Source organism: Gekko japonicus, unplaced genomic scaffold (genome assembly GCF_001447785.1).
Source record: "Gekko japonicus isolate JY-2015 unplaced genomic scaffold, Gekko_japonicus_V1.1 scaffold2421, whole genome shotgun sequence".
NCBI lineage: Eukaryota > Metazoa > Chordata > Lepidosauria > Squamata > Gekkonidae > Gekko > Gekko japonicus.
In genome coordinates, this window is record NW_015173748.1 from 187,493 (window position 1) to 209,098 (window position 21,606).

Below are 21,606 nucleotides of genomic sequence, written 5' to 3' on the forward strand. Positions count from 1 at the left end.
CTATTTAAATGAATAATTGCTTAGAATTTGCAAGTAGAGCAAGTCTTATGTAGAATGTGTTTGCTGAACTTGTGTTTCTTTGGGTGTAGTCATTGCCTGGGAGACCATCTAGGATCCTTACATATGCCACCGTCTGTGAAGATACTACATTTTGAATATGTGAATGTAGGGTCGGCTGTTCAGGTATCTTGTTGACAGAACTGGAAACAAAACAGAATGGATGTCCTTTTTAATTATTGTTGCACCTTTTCATAGGTTTGGTTCCTAAGTTTCTGGGTTCTGTTCACAAAGTAGCATTTCCTTTGGTGAGGAAGGAGAGGGTGATTTTTGGTAGGTTTTTTTGTTCCCTCACTTCACACCCCACTTAGCTTGCCACACTGTTTCTGGGAGCAAGTGTACAATTCGGGGTGTGTGTGTGCTGAAGGCTGCTGGGAGAGGGGTCAGGGAGTTGCCTTCCTCTTGCATGACTGGTCTTGCTGCTTCAGATGCAAGCAAGATTCTGTAGGTGTGTACAGTGAAGGTATGGGGGGGGTTTCATTGCAGCAGCAGGTTCCAGCCTAAGCTATATGCATTCAGCTCTCCCCCCATTTGAATAGGTGCCCTCCCTTTCCTATATACTTGGTTGTGTGTTGAGAATTGTGTTCATATAGGCTCGGTGCTTATGTTCTAGTGATCACAACTAGGCTGGGGTAGAGCTCGCCTCTTGATTCCACTCTCCCCCTGTGACTGATGGAGTTCCGCACTCGCACTAGGCAGCCATACAGGGAATTGGTGACTGACAGAAAGGAGAACCTCTCCCCCTTCTAGAAGCTTTCCTCTAAATATCCATATAAGAGAGTATCATATTTCTTACAAGAATGACTTGGTCAGTATTCAGGTAGGGAATTTACCCTTGTATACTGCTAAATATCCAGCACTATTTTTCTACTTTGTTGCTTGAAAGTTTTCTTTTTAAATACGACAGAAGATACTTGCAATATAGGGTAGATCATAATTCATAGCGTTGGGTTTGAATCAAGGAGACCTGGGCTTATTTCTGTTCAGTCAAAAAGTTCAGAAGCCTGTCAGTGTTTCTAAGCTTAATCACAGGATTTATAGTAAGGGTAGTCCTCATGTAACCTTGAGCTCTTTGGAGGATTCAAATGTCAGAGGGCATTGTTTGAAGGCACATGATTGTGCAGCCTTGTTGAAATGAAGCAGAGATGGAACTGGTTAGTGCCTAGATGGGATGCTGCCCGAGAACCCTGATGCTCTTCACATTTAATTCTGTGGAAGAAAGGCAGGGTGATGAAGACCAAGGCTGACTGTGAAAAGCTCCAAGAGGGTCTCCACAAACTGGGTGAGTGGGTGGCAGTGTAGCAAATGAAGTTCAGTGCTGGTAAGTGAGGTGATGCATACTGGAACAAAATATCCCAACTTCAAGTATAGGCTAATGGGGTCTGAACTTGCTGAGACTGAGGGGGGGCGGCAGTGTCAACCCAGTGTGCTGCAGCAGTGAGAAAGGCAAACTCTGTGTTAGGGATTATTAGGAAAGAGATTAAAAATAAAATGGCCTGTGTCATAATGCCCCTGTATAGATCTATGGTGCAGCCTCATTTGGAATACTGTGTGCAGTTCTGGTCACCGTATCTTCAAAGTTGTGTTGGAAATATGTGTGTTGCAAGGTCTAAAATCCAGCCATTATAGGGTTAATGTGTGTTTACCTCGTGTGCTATTGTTTAGACTGACCTGGAAGGGAACCTGGCACAGAGTCAATGGAAAAGGTGGCCCAGGAAAACTGAAGCCTATTTACTCACAATCATTGGTTAATGCATTCAGGTGATTTCCTTTTAGGGGTCAAGAAGAAGAAGAATCTCCATCTACAGACCATGTGATCAAAGTGTAAAGATGTAGTCTTAGGTGTCTTTGTTGTTTTGTAGATTTCCTGTGAACCTTTCCCTTAGAAATAAAGATTTTTACATAGAAGAAAATGCCTCCTCTCCAGTGAAGCAAAGATCCATTGCAATCTCTGAATATTTTCCTATTTTGCCAATTTTTCCAACAAAAAGCACATTGCAGAGCTGGGAAAAGTACAGAGGAGGGCAACCAAGATGATTAGGGGGTTGGGGCACCTTCCCTATGAGGCAAGACTGAAGAGTCTGGGACTTTTCAGTTTAGAAAGGAGATGACTAAGGAGATGACATGATAGAAGTTTATAAAATTATGCATGGGATGGAGAGAGTTGACAAAGAGAAATTTTTCCCCTTCTCCCAAAATACTAGAACTCAAGGGCATCCCATGAAGTTGATGGGCAGTAGATTCAGGATGAACAACAGGAAATACTTCTTTACACAGGGAGTGATTAAAATCTGGAATTCACTGCCAAAGGATGTAACGGTGGCCACAGTAATAAACAGCTTTAAAAAGGGCATTAGAAGATTCATGTAGGATAGGTGTATCAGTAGCTACTAGCCATAGTGACTGAGGGGAATCTCCACCTCTGAATCCTGGAACCAGGAGGCAACTTCAGGGGAAGGTCTCGGCCTCTATGGCCAGTTGCTGGTTCTCAAAGAATTGATTGACCACTTTGTGAGACAGGATGCTGGACTAGATGAACTACTAGTCTGATCCAGCACAGCTGTTCTTACGGACATGTAAAAAATAATATGTTTAAATAAAGCATGAATGCCATCAGTTTGCAGATGTCTCGCTAGTCAGGTTCTGCATTTAGAAGTGCCTTGTGTTGTGTAACTCAAGGGTAGGCGTTAGTGCTACAGATGCTAGTCTGCATACTCTGGAACACTGGTCCTCAACTGGGTAACTCACAAGTGTCTTGTACCCTGATTTAAGGTGAGCCATGCTAGTGGCTTCATCATCATTTTTAATAAGGTAAAGGTAAAGGTTCCCTTGCTCGAAAGCCAGTCGAATCCGACTCTAGGTTTGCGGTGCTCATCTCCGTTTCAAAGCCGAAGAGCCAGCGCTGTCCGAAGACGTTTCCGTGGTCATGTGGCCGGCATGACTGAACACCAAGGCGCACGGAACGCTGTTACCTTCCCACCGAAGTGGTACCTATTTATCTACTTGCAATTTCTTGCTTTCGAACTGCTAGGTTGGCAGGAGCTGGAACTAGAGACGGGAGCTCACTCCGTCATGCGGCACACTTGGGTCTCGAACTGCTGAACTACCGACCTTCCACAGCCTGCAGTTCAGTGTCTTAACCACTTGAGCCACCGCAGCTCCGAGTATTTTTAATAACTGCTCAGTTAAACAAAAAACAGAAAAAGTGTAGTGTGGGAAGGCTAGTCAGATGCAAAAAGACACCGGAGCTCTTTAACAGTTGTTATAGGAGAGGGTATTTTAACAGGTATCCATATTCTGTCTTCTCTGAGTCTCCAAATGCAGCAGTCCTATCCTTATATTGATTTCTGTCACCCTGCCTGTTAAAAAAAGTGGGGCATAAATCATAAAATTAAAATGGGTCCCATACTGTCTGTGAACTGTGGTTAAGAGTGAGTCCTTAATCAGGTAAAGTTTCAAGACTTGTGCACAGGTAATAGGGTTGCACTGTACAAAATGGTTTGCAAACTTGCTTGGATAAATGATTAGGGACTGTGGTCTGTACTGCTGTGTTTAGCTTACTGTAAGTAGGATCCTGTTTAATTTTTGCTTTGCTTAATGTGCCATGTTAATACTTACGCTGTGCTTCAGTTCTATTAGATTTCTGGTTGATTCCAGACTTCTACAATCCTACTGCATTGTAAATTGGGTATTGCATTTTGTTGACTGTATTGACTCATGGTGTGTAATCCACCTTGAGTCCCTATGAGAATGGCCGACTATAAATAACGTAAGTAAATAAATACTTTAGAGTAGGCTTATGTCCCACTGAATTTCATACAGAGTGTTCTAACATGGAGTTCTCTAGGAACAAGGCACAAGGGAGTGCAGAATGTTTCTAGAGAAGGTTCTTCACTGTTTCGAATGTAGTGTGTACTGTGGTACTACTCAGCAGTGCGGTGTGATTGAAAGAAATATAGCCAGTTCTGTCCGTTTGTGAGCACATGGCAAAGGTGATCTGTGATGCTGGCACAATACAGTATTTGACTTGCATGGTTTCTTGAAATAAAATAATTAGAACTGTGTAGCTATCCAGCTAAGAAGTTGATTAAAAGATTCTCTTTTCCTTCCTGCCTTCTTACTTTCTAACCTTCCCTCATAGCTAAACATGTTAAATATTCCACAGTAATTTCTTTAAAAAACTTTAGCTGTGTTAATTTGCACATAAAAGGACTTGCTTGTAATTTAATTGCTGTAAAAGCATTGTAAAGTAATCATTTCGTTTTTCCACTAGGGGATGCTGCCGGCCTTAAGCAATCTACATGTGTGCCAGTAATACAAGCTCTGCTAGTCTGTGCACAGAAGTTGTGGGAGTCTGTGTGTGTGTGTGTTAGTGCTGCTTTTTCCTCAGTCACAGGTACTTGGATACTAAGTATGGGAGGGCAAATGCTGTGTATCATGCGCCTTTTCTGTTGTCAGAAGGGAATACATCCGCTAAGAACCCTGGAGTTCTGAGTGCCTTTAGAGGCTGCTGTGGAAACGGCCTTTTAACAAGAGTTCAGCAGAAAAGGCTTTTAGTTTCTTTCAAACAGATCTCTCTTTATTACACTGAACAATATAGTGCTTGGTTAATTTTTCACTTTGGGCAAATTGGTCTGTGCTGTGACTCTGCCCTCTCAGTTTTTAGAATATCAATCTGCATGTTGCAAGTCAGTTCGAAGGAACTTTGCAATTATAGTACCCACTTCAACAAAAAATGAAATTATTGGGGGGGGGTGTTGATTGTCTCTCTAGGATTTTACATACTTTAAAAGATCTATGTACTCTAGGAGATGTTGAGTTTCTAATTACTTAAGCACACTGTCTTACACAAACAGCTATGTACTTATCTGTTTTTGTATTCTTTGTGTTGCTTGCTGTATAAATTAAGGAATGCATTGGGAAAACTCAAGCAGCAGAACTATAGGAGACACTTATATTTAGGACTTTCAAAAAAGAACACTAAGACATAGCATTTTCATGCGAGGTCTTCAAACTGTATTCTGTACAATTGCCACAATATTTGTGTACATGCATTCTGATTATCCATACAACTACAGGACAGGCATATAGCCACTGATACCTTGATGTGGATGGCCACACTCATAGTGATCAGAAATATTGTTTTAAAATTATGCAGCTGTAGCTGTAAAGCTCTAAAACTACAGTGTTGCTACTGGGGTCTTCGCTGATCAGTGGGGCTGGGTCTCAGTGCTGCCCCCCTGGACAACTTTTACAAACTGTTTATCTCTAATGGTTAACTCAGTTGTCCTTTCAATTTCTATAATCCTTGAAGATTACTAATGGGTTGAAAACGGAATGGCACCAGTGGGGGTGGGAAGGTGTGCAGTCTCTAGAACTTCGGAAGGCACTGCAAGGCCATTCTGTTTGCTAGGGCTTTAAATGGGGATAAAGGCTGCAGGCATATTTGTTTTAGGATGTATGGAAGGGACAGAGTTTGTATTTTGTATGGTGTTCTAGTTTTGTATTTTTTGAGTTATAAAGAAAAGTAGTTATACATATTTTAATAAAAGCTAGATATTGAATTTGTTGCACAGAATAAAGAGTTAAGCATTGCTTGACTTCCATAATTTTTTATTAGACTGTAGAAGTTTTCTCTGATACGGTTGGTCAAAAATGCTCCATCAAATATTTAAACCATTAATTTGTTAGTATTGTTACAAAGTAATAAGCTTATACTGCTTCAAGAACGGTTATGAAATTATGACTGGGTTAAAAAGAACAGTGAGTGCAGCTGGGCTTGCACAACACGTCTTTACTGCCTTCGTCCTTCAAAATAAAGCCCCCACAAAAGCTGTTTCTGAGGATCAGGAATCATTGGTAACAGGTAGGCTGATACAGGGAGAAGGGGACACTGGGAGAAATCATCCCCTGCCTCTCTTGCCAGTTCAAGTAACTGTGCCAATCTGCTTGCACAATAGGTGAGGACGTGATCCAGTGAAATTTGCCAAGCAGGCTATCAAAATCCAGAGACAAACTATTAGTAGTTAGGTAGTGAACATTGTATTTAAATAGAGATTAATAATTACTTAATAATATTTTAACGTTTGATATTCTGGACAGTGTTTGTATGAATCTTAATGCTCTATTGGCTGATTTTTTTTTTCCTGGTCAATGACCTATGACCAATGACCAAACTAAAACTAAAAAAAAAACATTCTGCACAATTATAAGGGCTGTGCACTTAAAACTTTTTAAATGATATTAGAAAGATAAAGGATTCTTGTTTTTTTATCACAGAATAAAAGAAGTAAGCCAGACAATTATAGTTCTTTTTAAATAAGCAGCAAAACCCAGCATTTCAAAACGCAGATGAGCTTATAGGGTAAAGTAGCTTGCTCTTAGTAGTATGTGTGGTCCCCAACAATTTATTTATTTATTGAATTTCTACCCCGCCCTCCCAGCCAAGGCTGGCTCAGGGCGGCTTACATAAAATCAACACATAGTTTACAATAAAGCGTAACATATAAATTAGATTTTTTAAAATTCTAAGACCATTTAGATCACACAACATGATAAAGTGCTAGTGACGTTGATTTCATAATGGGTCCTGTCACTCAGTTCTCTCTTCTCACAGTCGGTTCCTCGATCTTCTTTGATTGTCCTTCTGGTGGCTAGCTTAGGCGGCTGTTAGAATTCCAAGAGAAAACAGGGCTCTCTAACCTCAGCTGTCAGTTCTTAATGGTAGTGGCGGCTCCAAAAGCCTGGTGGAAGAGCTCCCTTTCACAGGCCCTGTGGAACTGCAAAAGATCCCACAGGGCCCTGATCTCCTCTGGGAGCTCATTTCACCAGAGAGGAGTGACCACCAAGAAAGCCCTGGTCCTGGTTGCTGTCAGCCTGGCCTCCTTAAGACTCGGGAGGGCCAGTCGGTTCTGGGCCTCTGATCACAGTGCTCTCTAGGGTACATGTGGGGAAAGGGAAAGCTTCTCTACCACCTTTGCTATGAGAAGGTTGTCTGATAGAGGTGCACAACTCATATGTTTATGTAGGCCAGAACTGACCTTGGCTGAAGCTTTTCCTGCATTGTAAAAGCCTATAATGTCATCAGGCCCTGCCCCAAATGGATTGGAGGTTAAAGAATTGAACCTCCTCTCCTTTCCTTGCATGACCTTGAGGCCAGTTGAAGCTGTATGAGCCTGCAGTATGCATTTTGTGGAGAAGATGCTTGATGTTTGGTCTGTTTGTCTGACTGTTTCTGTCATCGCAGTGCAATAACATAATTCCGGTTAGGTACCTCACAGGCAGTAATGCTGTCAGAAAGAGGGAATTTCAAAAATGTGACCAGTCTCAGCTTAGGGGAGTTCTCTCCTTCATGAGGTCAAAGAAGTTTGCATGGCAACATTGGGTCTTGCTGCCGCTTGTGTTTTGACTACCGTGAGGACAGGAAGGAACTTCAACATATGTTTATAGTTCCTGTTGCTTGAGCTCCTTTTATGGAGTGAAGTAAGGAGCACCTGACTTAAGAAAGACAGTTGCAAAAGCAGGGGAAACCTTGGTTATGGGTATGGGGAAACATATAGAGTACTGCCTCATGACTAGCAGTACAGGACATTAGCAGCAGTCATGCGGGGAGGGACTCCGATGTCTCTACAGAAATAAAGGGGAATTGTACTGATAGGAGTTGAGGGTGTTCAAAGATGAAATGGGTGTATAGTGGAAAGACACGTTCATACAGGTGTTCAGGTATACCAAGAGAAAGCACTCTCATTATCAGTAATGTTGTGAGCAAAGCTCAGAGGGAAGAACAGAATTTTCCCATCTTCCCCTGTCCTGCTACTCTGTGCCCCCGAAACATTGGGCAGGAGACCCACAGAAACAGTGCTGTGCGTATTGTGAGGATCTGCAGTGGGAGGTGATAATAAAAATCATGCGTGCACACTGCCAGCAGAAAACACAGTTATAGGCCAAGCCATCCCTTTTTGAAGAAAAGGGAAAATTCCATTTTGCACTACTGAAATTATTGGGGGAAGCTGAAAAAGTGATACTCAACATAAGAACAAGCCTAGTTCAGCTTTTCTCCAATTTGACAAAGTGCCAGTCAAAGCCATGAGGCTATCCTAGATGCACGCAGTTGTTTGTACATTTAGCTCATGATAAGCAGTGTATTGGGTAATGCAAAATGCTTGAAAGTGATTGCAACTTGTATAGCATTCTTTAAATGAGCACCTGAGCCACAAGGAAAGGCTGGGTATAACTATTTGAATGAAATCACTCTTAGTTCCATTCACAGATCTAATTTTCTCTGCCATTTTATGATGATATTTGTGAGTTTCTAAAAAAATTGGGAGATTGCACTGCCAAAACTCTTCTGAGAGAATTGATACAGGTTACTTAGAGTAAAACAATGGAAGAAATTCAGTAGCCCATGCAAGTTCTCCCAGAAGAATTCAGGCAGTGCAAAAAACAAAACAAAAAAAACACATTTTTAAGGTTGTAGATGTCATAAAATGGCAGCTTATCAGTGTGAAATTTTGGGAGGATGTACTGCCTGAATTCTTCTGGGAGAATTGACATGACCTACTGCTGATGTGAAAAAATCTATAGATTAACTTCAAGCTGAGTAACTCTGTGGATAACTGGGCATAATTTCCCCCCCGTGGATAGAATCAGGAGCAGAGAGAGCCAGAACGGCTGATGAAATCATTCAGCCTTCACTTATTTTATGTGAGAGGAGGTGGAAGGAGTCCTAGGCTGAAATTTCATATTGGTGGTTTGATCTTGGCTGTGATTCCCATTCCATAACGTGTGCATTATCTTGGTATTCATATTTTCCAGTCGTAAGTTGAACTAGATATGATTTGAGAATTAGAATCAAGCAACCAGATGGAAAAAGTTTTTGTGAGTGGAAGAGATGTTAATATGAGGGAACAGGCATCAGAGGGGGAAAGTACTGAGAATCCTACTTTTTCTGGATCTCCTGCAATCCTAGCTACCCCTCCCCCCATGCATGAGCCCAGCTACCGCTAAAATGTGCAAGTAGGGTGGTCAGCTGTCAACTCTTAGGGGCTTTGGGGGAGGAGGCTAAGCATCTTTTGGCATGACTTCTGGTCATCTAACTGAAAGTGAAGTCACACATTGTTGGGGCACTCCAGGAATCTCTGTGATAAAATCATAGATATTTTGGGGATTGCTAGGGTGTCACAGCAGCATGTGATGTCACTTCTGTTTACACCACAGGAAGTGATCTTGTGGCATCAGTGCCACACACACCCTTTTTCTGTTGCTACTGCACCAGGGCAGAAGAATATTATGTTAGTGCCAGAGAGTATACTTGAATGACCTACATAATAGAAAATCTGTTTGTGTTCTGCCCTCATGTTTAAAAGGGAGCAGTTGTGGTAACTGGTCGTACTAATGTAATGGCTGACGCAGACTTTAATTTAACAGACACTGTGTGTAAGAGAGGAACCTTGTATCTTAGATTTCAAATTCAATTTGGTATGTGCTTAGCTTCCTTGGAAGCTTATATCCAAATCTACTCCCTGGAGGACCACTTCTGCCTAACATGGCACATTCTTAATTTGGCTGCATTATATACTCAAATAGCTGTCTTTGCTAGACCTGGCAGGCATTCAGTAGCTTTGCTATTGAGTGGAAGAAGAATTGCAAAAGGGCTTTCAAGACTAAAAGAATCCTCTGGGAGCAAGAAGCTTGTGATGAACTGCACTTAGCTTAGAAGTGCTGTACAAACAGCTGAAGGACTGTGAAGGGTTAATTCTTTACAGAAACAGAAAGCCTTGAATGACAGGCTGCTCCAAGCAGTCTGATTGGTTAGCATCAGCTGAGCAGAGAGACTTTAGAGCTGAATGCTGAGGAGGAGATTTTCATTCTGAATTCAGCCCTGATTGAGAGCAGTTTAACACAGGCAGGAGGACTGGGGGAAATTGGCAAGGACTAGTGGGTAGTTAGATGGAGACTCCCATTTGGGCCAAGGAAAGGGGATAGGTCTTCTAATGAGAGAAGAATATTCCCTACCCAGTAAAACAGGGTGATAGCGCTGAAGAGTGTAGAGATCCCTGGTCTGGTATGGTTAGAAACTGCCTTTAGAGACCTTAAGAGTCAGTTAAAAACTCAAGACAAGTACTGGTATTTCAAGAGAAGGGTTTGGGTGCTAGAAAAAGTGTACCAGCCTTCTGGAAACCAAAAGAGTCAGACAAAATTCTAAGAAAGTATACTAGAGTGTTTGGGAAAACACTGGAACAAAAGCCGTTCAACCTAAAGATTTTAAGTAACTATGGATAGTTTAAGAAACTCTCATTAGCCTGAAATATAAGAACTAAAGTCTGTGCATGTACTGATCTTCAGAGTTATCTATATTGAGTTACCTCAGAAATTTTCAGCCCCTGATTTCACTTGACATTACCCATCTGTGTCGAATAAAATATTTTGTTAATTTGGAATATAAAAACTTCTTGAGTGCCATGTAAGCTGTATACATTAAAGGGGGCTCTCATTCCTTCCCTCAGGTTCCTGGGCTGAGCAAACAGCTAAAATATTATACTGTGACAGGGTGGGACAGCCAGAATTCTTCAGGAAAAAGAAAACAGAAAACTAAGGTGGCTCAGTCACAGAAGGGAAAGAAAAACTGAGGGAAAATCTTGCCACTGAGGGAGGCAAGTGGACGGGGCCAACGGAAAACTTTTAACATTGCAGTAGAACTAAGATATTTATAGATGCAAAGATCAGAGCAAGTCTATACATGTTGCCCCTTAATTGTGTAGGCTAGGAACAGATCTACAATGAAGCTTCTGAGTGTGTTGGCAAGCGGAGACACTACTTTCCTGTGAGTGAAGCCAGGAGGATTAGCATGTCAGTGCCTGATTTTAAGTGGACACTAACCTCACCTTTATATAGGAACCAAGTTAATTACGCCTTTAGCTCTGTATTAATGTTAGGTCTCCCACTGTGGTTTTACTGTCTCTTACTCAATTTGAAATATATAGAAAACTGGATCTTAAGACTGGCAGCTCCGAGACAGGTGTCATGGAGACAAATGTTTGCGGAGCCTCCCTGTACAAACGGCTGATGCCGTCCTGACCAATCTTTTATGGCATTCCACTCACGCCACCATTGTGGCAACAGGAAGGAATGATGCAATAGCAGCCAAGTTCATCTCTGTGTGGGAGGAAGGCTCTTAAAATAACAGTAGGTGGGTCCTGTTCTTTGACTTGTTCGTTACAATTGCCTTGTGAAGGCAAGTTTGGGAGTCTTAACTTCTTGGCCTGCGGGAGAGTAGGCTGTGGGTTGAGGTCCTGTTCAGTTTAAGCGCATCTTTTGTACTGGGAGACTCTTAGGGGTCCAGTTTTAGGAGGGTAGCCATATTGATCTGCAGTAGAAGGGCTTGATTCAAGTGCACTCGCATCTTAGAAACCAGCGGGTGTGTGTGTGTGTGTGTATAAGCCTTTGAGAGTCAAAGCTTCCTTCATCATATACAAATCCAGGATTCTGAACCTCAGTGATCATTCTGGAGGAACCAAGGTGGATTGATCGAAATCATTCCCCATTTTGAAAGGCATAAATTCCCTAAATAAGCATACATTCTAGCTAGTTACTATAAGAAAGCATATCAGTTTAAGAACATAAGAACATAAGAGATGCCAATGTTGGATCAGGCCAAAGGCCCATCCAGTCCAACACTCTGTATCACACAGTGGCCAGAAATACTAGGTGTCATCAGGTGGTCCACCAATGGGGCCAGCTTGTATCTTAACAAAGTTTATACAACAACAGGGGTGTCAAACTCATTTGTTATGAGAGCTGGATCTGACATAAATAAGACTTTGGGCTAGGCCATGTGTGTCATAAAAGGTAATTCCAGATAGTGGCGATATAAACTTTATAAAGGACACAGATAAACACAATTAAAGATTTCTTAAACTTTAAATAACACATTTCCAGTGAGTTCGACACCCCTGAATAGGAGCATAATGTTTGGCCCTGCTGCCTGCGTGTGTTCTTAATTATGTCTTCTTTGATGACAAATTTCTGTTTGTTGTTCACGATACACATAGGAGGGTACTAAAGAACATAATTTACTTTGAAGGCTAAGATTCCGGAACATCCCATAAATAAGGTTATGGTAGTTATTAGGCCAAATAGTGCTTCTCCACAGTGTTAACTCCCCCCCCCCCGCTTGTGACAGTATTGATCTAAGAACTTAATTTGTGAAGAGTCTTCATTCTGTAAATCTTATTTGTAATTAGATTCAAGGCAGTTTTCAGTGAGTTCATACAAATACCTGGTTCTTTATAAACTTCAGAAAAATGTGTGGGTCTTGTATGCATTGCTCAAATATACTGAAACTCCTCATTCAAGCAATTTAATTTCCTACTATGAATGAATAAGGTTTCATTGTTCTTCCATGTCAATTCCTGAACTGTTTCGATTCGCAGTCCATTCCTGGCATCCTGACTTTTAGGAAAAGCTCCACCTTTCCAAAGCTTCCTGTTGCTTAATGCGGGAATGCTTTCCCTTGCTCGTTTCCCCCGCCCACGCCAGCAGTTCTGCCTCTTGTCGGCTCCAGCTCTTATTCATGGTAATCACATTTTTGTGACACACCATGCCTGAGGGAGCTGCTTTCTGACTTGTGCTGGTTTTCTGTAGGACACAATATGATTCTTGGGACCATTCTTCAGTCGAACAGTTTTGGTAAAGAGAATGATGAGCAGCTGTGCCCCTTCTGTGAGGAGGCCTCCTATCCTAGATTATGTGGTTTGACAGGTATGTTGGAAAGGTATATGATTTTAAGTCCACCAGAACTGTGGGCTTCTGAACTCTGGTGAACCTAAGTGAGCAGCCACATATTAGGCTTGGCTTTTAAGAATGCAGTTTGTTTGGTGCTCCTTCAGTTTCTTTCGGCTTGATTTTATGTTGGGTCTGAAGTGATCTGTAGTATGGTAGGGCATTGTGAATGGACTCAGGCAGGGAGTAGGTCATGGGGGGGGTGCATAAGAAAGGTAAAAGGATGTGGTGAGGCAGTCTATTCACTATCAGAGATTGCACAGCTTGGTCGGGCAGCAAATGTTTTGAAGTGCTAAATTCTTCCGTTGTGGTAGGTAGGTTACTGAACTGTAGATTTAGAGATTGCATTCTTGCATTTCCATACCATAGAGGATTAAAGTGATGGTCACATAAAGCACATAAATGGGCTCTTGCTAATGCTTTCACTGCATAAGGGCACAGTTATCTTGCTATTTAAAATGCAGTTACATAAACAGTGCCCTTGGTTTAAGTATTCACTGGTTAAGGAAAGGGGTTTTGTAGTCCAGTTTCTTATATTCTCCTATCTGTCATAGGTTTCTTAACTGTAGTTGTTTTTAAGGTACCAAGAGTTCCCATTGTGGCTTGCCCTTCTATTTACTATGTTTTCAGTCCTCATCAGTCTCTACTAGGTTCAGGTGTGAGAATCCTATCAAAGATGTACTGTACATTTTATAGAACAAAATTTAAGTCCAGTGGCATAAGCTTTCGTGTGCATGCACACTTCTTCAGCTTTATACCCATAATTAAACTTTGTTGGTCGTAAGGGTGCCACTGGACTCAAACTTTGTTCTGTTGCTTCAGACCCCAACATGGCTACTCACCTGAATGTACATTTTATAGTAAGGATGAGTACTTCTATTTACTTTGAGCAAGATAGGGCAAAAGCAGTCTTCTGACTCTGTTCAGTATTAGGAAGAAAGTTGAAGATGGGGATATAGAAGCATGTTTATCAGGATGGAGGCGATGGTCTTGACAATAGAGTGCCCAGTATTAAAAATATTTACTTTATTTTTTGGATTTGTATCCTGCCCTCCCTCTAACGGGCTTACTGTGATATGTTAGATGTCTGTCAGGTATGACTTTGATTTAACTGGCCTTCCTCAAATGCAAGGGGGGGGATGACTCAAATGATCCCTTGAGGTCCCTTTTAAACTTTGTGTGCTGATAAATTATGTAGTCTTCAATGCTTCAGCAGTAATCTTTTATGTAACTGGATTGCACAGTTACCTGACCGTTTCCTCCTTTTATATTGGAGGAAAGTTAGCAGTAAATATGTGATAGTTGACTTAATTATGACTGGTTTCTCAGTTCTTGCCGTGTGACTTGAAGCTTTGCACATCTGCCTCGAATTCCTGATCGTGATAGGGCATAGCACAGAACTACAAATGGCTTTGTGGGCAGCGCTACAAAACTGGCAGCAGCAGGTGGGGTGTTACTGCCACTTTCTTTCATTGGGCCCTTATGCGTCTTTCATGCGTGTTGCTGTGACCCAAGTTGCATGTGGCTGGGCTATTGAGGTGTGGCTGGTGCTTGTGTTTGCTTTAGCACTGAACCAGTCCTGGGTTTGGGGCATAATGAAAGGGGGAGATGGCTCTTTGTCCTCCTGTTCCTTACCCTTTCTACTGTCAGTGCTGCCTGTTCTCACACACACACACACACACACACACACACCACTTTCTGTCTTGCCGCTGTCACCTCAAGTGAGATGAGAAGCAGCAGCTGTTTGCTGAGCAGACCCTTGGGGGGCAGTTTCCATCTGATGCTCTGTCAATCCACCGGGTGGATTGGCTGGTCTTGGTCTAGCGTGACTGTCATAATGTTATGCTGTTAACTGTAGAGTGACTTGCATGGCTGCTGAAGGTTATAATGATGGCAGTGACTTATCCCTATATCAAAGGGGCTTTTATAATTAGGGAGTAATTTTATTAGGGAATAAATTTTAAGCCTCTCCTGGCAGAACCTGCCTTAATTAGATTTTGCTCCTTTCTTTGAAAGTTGTCGGCTGTAAAGCAAAGGCATAGCCGAACCTTGCTTTTTCCAGGCTTCAGAAACTTTGGTTAGCACCAGTGTATTTAGATCATAACTACACTGATGAGTTCTGACCCAGTCACATGTACCTTACCTCAGTTCTAATAGCAGCGTTTAGCGGAGTTTCACCCCACGTGCTGAGTTCTTTAACCACAAAATCCAAATATCGGGGTTGGAATACATTTTGGAGTTTGCAGGCCCAATGCCATTTGAATAATGTTTCTTCTAGCCCCACCCTTCCTTGAATGTGTGTGTGGTGAAAGATGCTTGGTAAGCACAAGAGCTAGATCTAATAGTCTGGAGAGAATGGGGAGAGGAAGGAAGACTCAGGGTAGAGCCATGATTTTTTTTTTGTAAATAATTTTTATTTTTATAACAAACAAACAAAACCAAACAATAATACATACAAACATACAATGGGAGAATCTCTCCATCTCTTTGAATGATCTATTAGGTTATCTATACATCTCTCAGTAAAAGTATATTTCTACATCTTATAATGTTATATGTAACTTTTGCACATTTATTATAGATACTCTCATTGTACACTATTTTAGTTATGTTCAGGCTTCATTTAATGTATTCTTCAATCCATCTGTAAAGTCTTGACCACGTATTTTCAAATTTTTCCTGGCAGGGGAGACACCATGATCATGAGAAAGAGACTATTTTAATTTTTCATTAATTAATGAAGTATTTCTGAACTTTCATAAAAATAAATCATTGTCATACCATTTTAAAGAAACTGAAAGAGTTTTTAATTAATAGAGTTGTTAAACTACATGAAATCCAGGCATGGTGCTAATGAGTCTGGAGGCTTACAACGAAACACAGGAAGGAGTATTTAACTGTGAAATCTAAGCTGCAAGCATGCAAATACTGGCTCTTTATTAGTGCAGAGTGAAAACTATTCCTACCCTCTGCTGAATATTACAAAGGCTAGCATTCAGTTTTGCTCTGGCAGTTTTGAAACGGCGTGGTGGTAAATATAAGATGAGCACAAGGTCCTAGTAAGTGGAAAATTCATGCTCGAGTTGTGATATGTTACTGGCTGGGGAGTAAGCAATGTTCTTATTGATTGTTCAGGAAAGTACAGTACTGGCTGCCATTATCACCATGAAATGTGAGATAATAATGGGCCAATAAAAGGAGATAGAATAGTCCAGATGACAGAATATTGATGGTTACATTTTGTTGATAAAAGATAACATTTGATTTCTTTAAGAGGGCACAGATGGGTAGAATTTATTTGTTTACATTTACAAATAATTTCTGAGAAATAATTCTAATGCTAAAATGGCTGATCTTGCGGAATGTTCTAGCGTTAAGCTTTTTATAGCAAGACAGAGTAATATTTCATGAAGATGCACCTTCTTCATGAGGCAAAATTACCTGTGGTTGCATAATATGCAAAATGTTTCTATTTATTGTGATGAATAAACTATGAAATTGGAGAACAAAGTGTAATAGAAGAAAATGGATGAAATGCACTCTTTATCTTCCCTAATTGTGAAAATGGGAAGGCATTTAAAAGAGTGTTAAGAGTTGAGTGATCTGTTTTGGTGCTGGAGAAACAAATGTGCAAATGTTAGAATGCTATTGTGTATTTTCCCAGATTATGGCTTGGATGATCCTGTGATTTGTCACCAGAAGGAACTGACAGTTGCTCTACTTTCTGGCTCTCCCGTTGACTCACCTATCCCCACTATTGCCTCTGAGTAATAACGAAGAATCTTGCTTTCGGCTTGGGTAGCTCACGGTTGTGCTTGCTGCCTAGGTCTTGATTCATGGTGGCAGCATATCCTGGATTTTAACAGATATGGAAACTAACCATTTTCCCCCCTTCCCCAGAGGCTCTGCACCGCCCCTATGGTTGTGACACTGAACCCCAGGCACTGAATGAAGCCATCAGGTGGAGCTCCAAGGAGAACCTGCTTGGAGCTACTGAGAGCGACCCCAATCTTTTCGTTGCACTTTACGATTTTGTAGCAAGTGGTGACAATACGCTCAGCATCACCAAAGGTAAGTCTGACTTGTTTCCCTTCTGGGAGAGGGGGTGTAAAAGAGGAGCAAACATGAATTTGCGTAGGCCTGCATGACTGATGCGGAGGTTGAGGGCGGGAGGGCCTGTAGCAGTGCCTGTCATGGCCATGCAGGAAGGAGATGAAAAAGGTGAAGGCTATGTGTGAAAGAAGGAAGCAGTTGACTCCCATTTTGGAAATCCTGTGAGTCTTGCAGGTAGTGATCATCTGAAGACTTTTGCAGATCTATTTTGAATTGGCTGTTTTACTGCTTGGGTTCAGACTCCTTGTGGCTTGTTGTATTTGTTGTATTTTGGCTACTTTACGCTGGAGTGAAACCCAGTCAGTTGTGTTAAGTTTAGTGATGCTTCCAATTGTTGTGAAGCCCTGTAGCAAGTTGTAAAATAAAACTTACTTTACCCAGTGACCGAAAGAGCAATAAATAGCCATATATGCAGGTGATTTGGTTACTGCAGTGTCAGTGAGATGCCATTGCTGCGATCCATTTGCTGTCTCATGATGAAACGGAACTTTGCGGTAGGTTGCCCTTATTATGGTGGAGAGTCACTAACTATAAATCCAGCCTCACCCCTTGAGACTTTATGGTGCCAACTGGATCCCAAAACTCCGCTGGAACCACAGTATCTCAGTATAGGCCTGCTTGGCTGCTGAGATCTCTGAATAACTCACAAATTTAAAAAATAGTAAATCTAAAAATAAAAACCAAAAATGTAAAAGAAAAAGAAAAAACAAAACTATATCAGCTTTCCAAATACTTATCTTGTCTGTTATAATCACTTACAGACTGACCTTTCCTTCCATCACGGGAGATTCTTCTCCATGCGGGGGCCTCAGCTGCATGAGTGGGGAGGGTGAGTTCCATCACCACGCCCTACCCACACTCCTACTGGGTCGTTGACCTTCCTTCTCTCTGGCATGGCTCTGCAGACCTCAGGCAACCCTCCTCGGCCCCTGCTTAGTGCCCTCCTTTTTATCCCCCTCCCCACTCCCAGTCTCCTCCCCTGGCTCTGCCTCTGTCCCTCCCTAGCCCGGCCCAACCCCATTCTTAACGGGAGACGCTGAGCCTCAGGAGAGGCCATGCTTCCCGGCGTCTCCTGTCCGGCTTGGAGGCAGAGGGGCCCTGGGGGGCATTGGGTGCTGTTGGGGCGGCAAGTGGCAGTGGGGGGGGCATGGGAGGCCTTCTGGGTGCTGTTGGGGCGGCTGGCGGTGCCGGGAGGGCTGCGGGAGGCCCGCTGGTGGGACAGTCACCCAGAACAAGACAAGACACTGTGATATCAATGTTTTCCCCCCAGCATGTTTTAAATCTGAACTACGGTCATGTGAAGCCTTGATATAGATCAGGGCCTAGTGAGGAGAAGATAGGGTATTTAACCCTTCTATCCCTGTATTTTTTGTTGGTTCTGATACACGCGTCTAGAGCCCTTTTTGAGGAAATGCTAATAAGAATAGGGAGGAGGCGGCCAGTTTTAGTCATCAAAACTTTGCAGGAATAGAAGTTAAGCCTCTTCCCCTCCTGCATGGTCATGATACAAATCAAGTTGTTACCCAGTACCTGAGGCTGACAGATGTAGGGATCTCCACAAGTGCACACACTGACAGTCTAGGGATCGTTTTAGGCCTGTGTATATACTGGCTTGCCCTGACACGTCCCTTCCCCAAAAAAGAGTTGGAAAGACAGACACCTCTAATAAGCGATAGCAAACTTTATTAACTAATGAGTGAACAGACCAAAGAAGTAAAGTAAAGTTATCAGGTATTCAGTGGCAGTTCATAAATGCAGTAACAACAATAATGACATTCTTGCTCTGAGGGGGAGGGCATCTTGACACGGGTGACTCCCATCTGTCTGTCAAGGAGGGAGGACTAAACTTTTCCCAGTCTTCTTGTCTCCTGGGCATAGTCACTCACTTTCCTTAATCTGTTTTCTGCCTTGTTAAAGACAGCAGGCTTTTGTAGGACCTGCTTGGCAAGGGCCCTATGACTCAGCAGAAGGCACCTAATATTCCTGTTTCTACGCTTTTAAAGCAACTTCTCATTTCTTTATTCTGTACTTCAATTCCTCTTTTGGTCTACTCTTCATCTCTCCCCCGCCCCCTTTCTGAGGGTGGAGTGGCTGAGGCAGTGGAGAACACAGACAACTTCTACAATGCCGTGTATGGCTTTATTTCCAAGGAGGATGGGGACCCCTGTTATCCACCCAAAACTGGGAGAAAGGGACTACCCCCCCCCAGCACAGCTGAGCAGGAGCAAACCTGCAGAAGAGCAGCCAACAGCAGTCAAGTAGAGGTGGCAAGAGGACCATGTGACACAATTTGACTGCACCTCAGAGGGCATCTCAATGGCGGTGACCGATTCAGGGAAGAAGATCCTCTGTGCCAGTAAAGATGGCAGACGCTCGGGCTCAGCACTCATGGCCTCAGGAAAGCAGTCAAGAGATGGAGCACCTCCATACAGCAAGATAGAGATGCCTCCCCTCCCAATCCCCATTTTGTCCAAATGCCTCCTGGAGATAGCAAGCTGGCTTCGCCATGCAATGTTGGAGGAAGTCCGGTCCCTGCAAAAGCATGCTGCATATTCCCCATGAGGGAGCTGGAAAAGATATTGGTCAAGGTACTCCTCCGGATCACGTTATCTCCCTCTTTTCCCATGGATTGTTTAGGCAAGGACATGGGGAAGATTACTGAGATAGGAGGCAGAGTGCAAGGCAGCAGCCCTGGCTGACCGAGGCAGCACAGAAAAATGGCTTTGCACAGACCCCACCCTTCTCACAGCAACCAAGCTCCCTCCTATCAAACAGGCAAACAGTTCTTCCAATAAGGAAGAAAGGGAAATGACAGGAGGAGATAATAGTGCTGGGGCAACCCAAATGTCTCTTTAACCAAGAGGACTATCAGGGACTATTGGCTTAAAACATTAGATTTCTCAGAGCCCCTAGAAACTGGGGAAGAAGCGACCAATACTGAATTCAAATCCAACTTCCCCCCAGATTGCCTAGTGTGGGAAAAAGTAGTGTGGTTCCCATAATTCTTTGAGAACCAAATAAATGGGGACTCGGCAAAACCCTCTTTCTAATAAACAGAACCTGGATCTGACCACACTATGGATTTCTTACAGATTCCATTATTAGATGTTCCTCTTGTAGCTCTCTTCTCAGGGGGTTTGGTGACTAAAGACAGGGACAGATCCTTATGTGACCAACTGGACCGTAAATCAGATTTTTTTGCGAGGGCTTACATTGTTTGGGCTAGGAAAGCTAGTTCAGTTGACTATGGAGGAGAACAAAAAGACAAGAAAAGGGGCCAGTAGGCTCCTTAGAGCAGTCGCGTGTATGGCTGATGCCACTCTGGACACACTGTGCTGTTCCTTCTGCACTATGAGTGGCAGAGTTAGTGGTACGTAGAAGCCTGTGGCTCAGAGTTTGGCAAGCTAATTACCATTCCAGCCAATATTAATGTCCTTTCCATTTCAGGAGGCAACCTGGATGACATCCTGGTAGAATCCAAGGATAAAAAGGAAGCCATGTCTAGAACATACAGGAGAGAGGATAGAAGGTAGAACTCTTCACGCTGCTTTCATAGCCAGCATATTCTGCTGTACTTCGGGGTGACCAGGTACACACAAACTTGAACGGACAGACAGGAGAATAGTCAAGGATATTTCTATAGTAATAATTGTTTCAAAATCCTCAGCCCTTTAATTCTAATAATGAAATAAGCCCCAATAAAAGATTGCATGGCACCAGATTCCCACGTGGGAGGAAGATTAGCGCACTTCCTCCCCCAGTGGAGTCAGTTCAACTTGAACCGATCGGTAATGGACATAGTAAAAATGGGGTATGCAATAGAATTGAAATGTTTCACACAAAACCTGCCGACTATGGAAGCCATTCATCGCATAGTAAAAATCGAGGCCACAAAACAAGTTCCTGATTGTGAAGCATCATCAGAGGTTTACTTGTGTTTCTTCACAGTCCCCAAGAGAAATGGGTACTGGTGGTGAGCGATTCTAGATTTAAAGTACGTAACATATTCATGGTCCAGACACACTTCAGGATGGAGACACTCAGATCTATCATGGAAGTGCTTTGCCCACAAGATTTCATGGCTTTCATAGACCTCACTGTGGCATATCTCTATATTCCTATTCTCCCATCTCACCACAGGTTCCTGAGATTTGCCTATAATAATTTAACGTTACCAGTTCAAAGTCCTACCCTTCAGGCTAGTTCCGCCCCCAAGGATGTTCATCCACTCCTGGATGACCTACTGATCAGATCTCCAAGCCTAATCCATAATTCATGGATATTCTGTCCACCACTCAATGCCTAGCCTGCCATGAATTCCTTATCAGTTCAGCCAAGAGCAGTCTAATTCCACAGCAGCAGATAGCACACCTGGGAGTCATAGTAGATTTCCCTGTAAATGGACTGTACCTACCAGAGAAGATCCAGAAAATCTCAGGCATGGCATGGTGGCTGATAAATTCCAGGTCATCATCACTAATGACTCTGGCAAGACTGCAAGGCCTAACGATCACTTGTCTGCTCTTGGTTCCTTGGGTGAGATTTCACTTCCATCCCCTGCAGTGGTTTCCAGCTCTAGATCCTTCAGAAGACAGACATTCCCTTAGTTCTTAACTGCCCTCTTTGACAGGGCCTTGCATGATGGACCCCATAATC

General features: G+C 42.7%; 1 protein-coding gene across 2 annotated transcripts in view; it reads left to right on the forward strand.

The window, feature by feature from the left end:
• Positions 1–21,606, forward strand: part of ABL2 (ABL proto-oncogene 2, non-receptor tyrosine kinase) — a 63,696-nt gene that overhangs the window by 20,532 nt on the left and 21,558 nt on the right. The window contains exons 1-2 of one of the 2 annotated variants that reach the window (XM_015423482.1): positions 12,692–12,816; positions 16,738–16,908. In XM_015423482.1, coding sequence (XP_015278968.1) covers positions 12,708–12,816; positions 16,738–16,908 — 280 coding nt within the window. In that variant the 5' untranslated portion in view covers positions 12,692–12,707. Of the gene's footprint in view, positions 1–12,691; positions 12,817–16,737; positions 16,909–21,606 lie in introns of those variants that run through there. The other variant, XM_015423481.1, reaches the window with a different exon arrangement.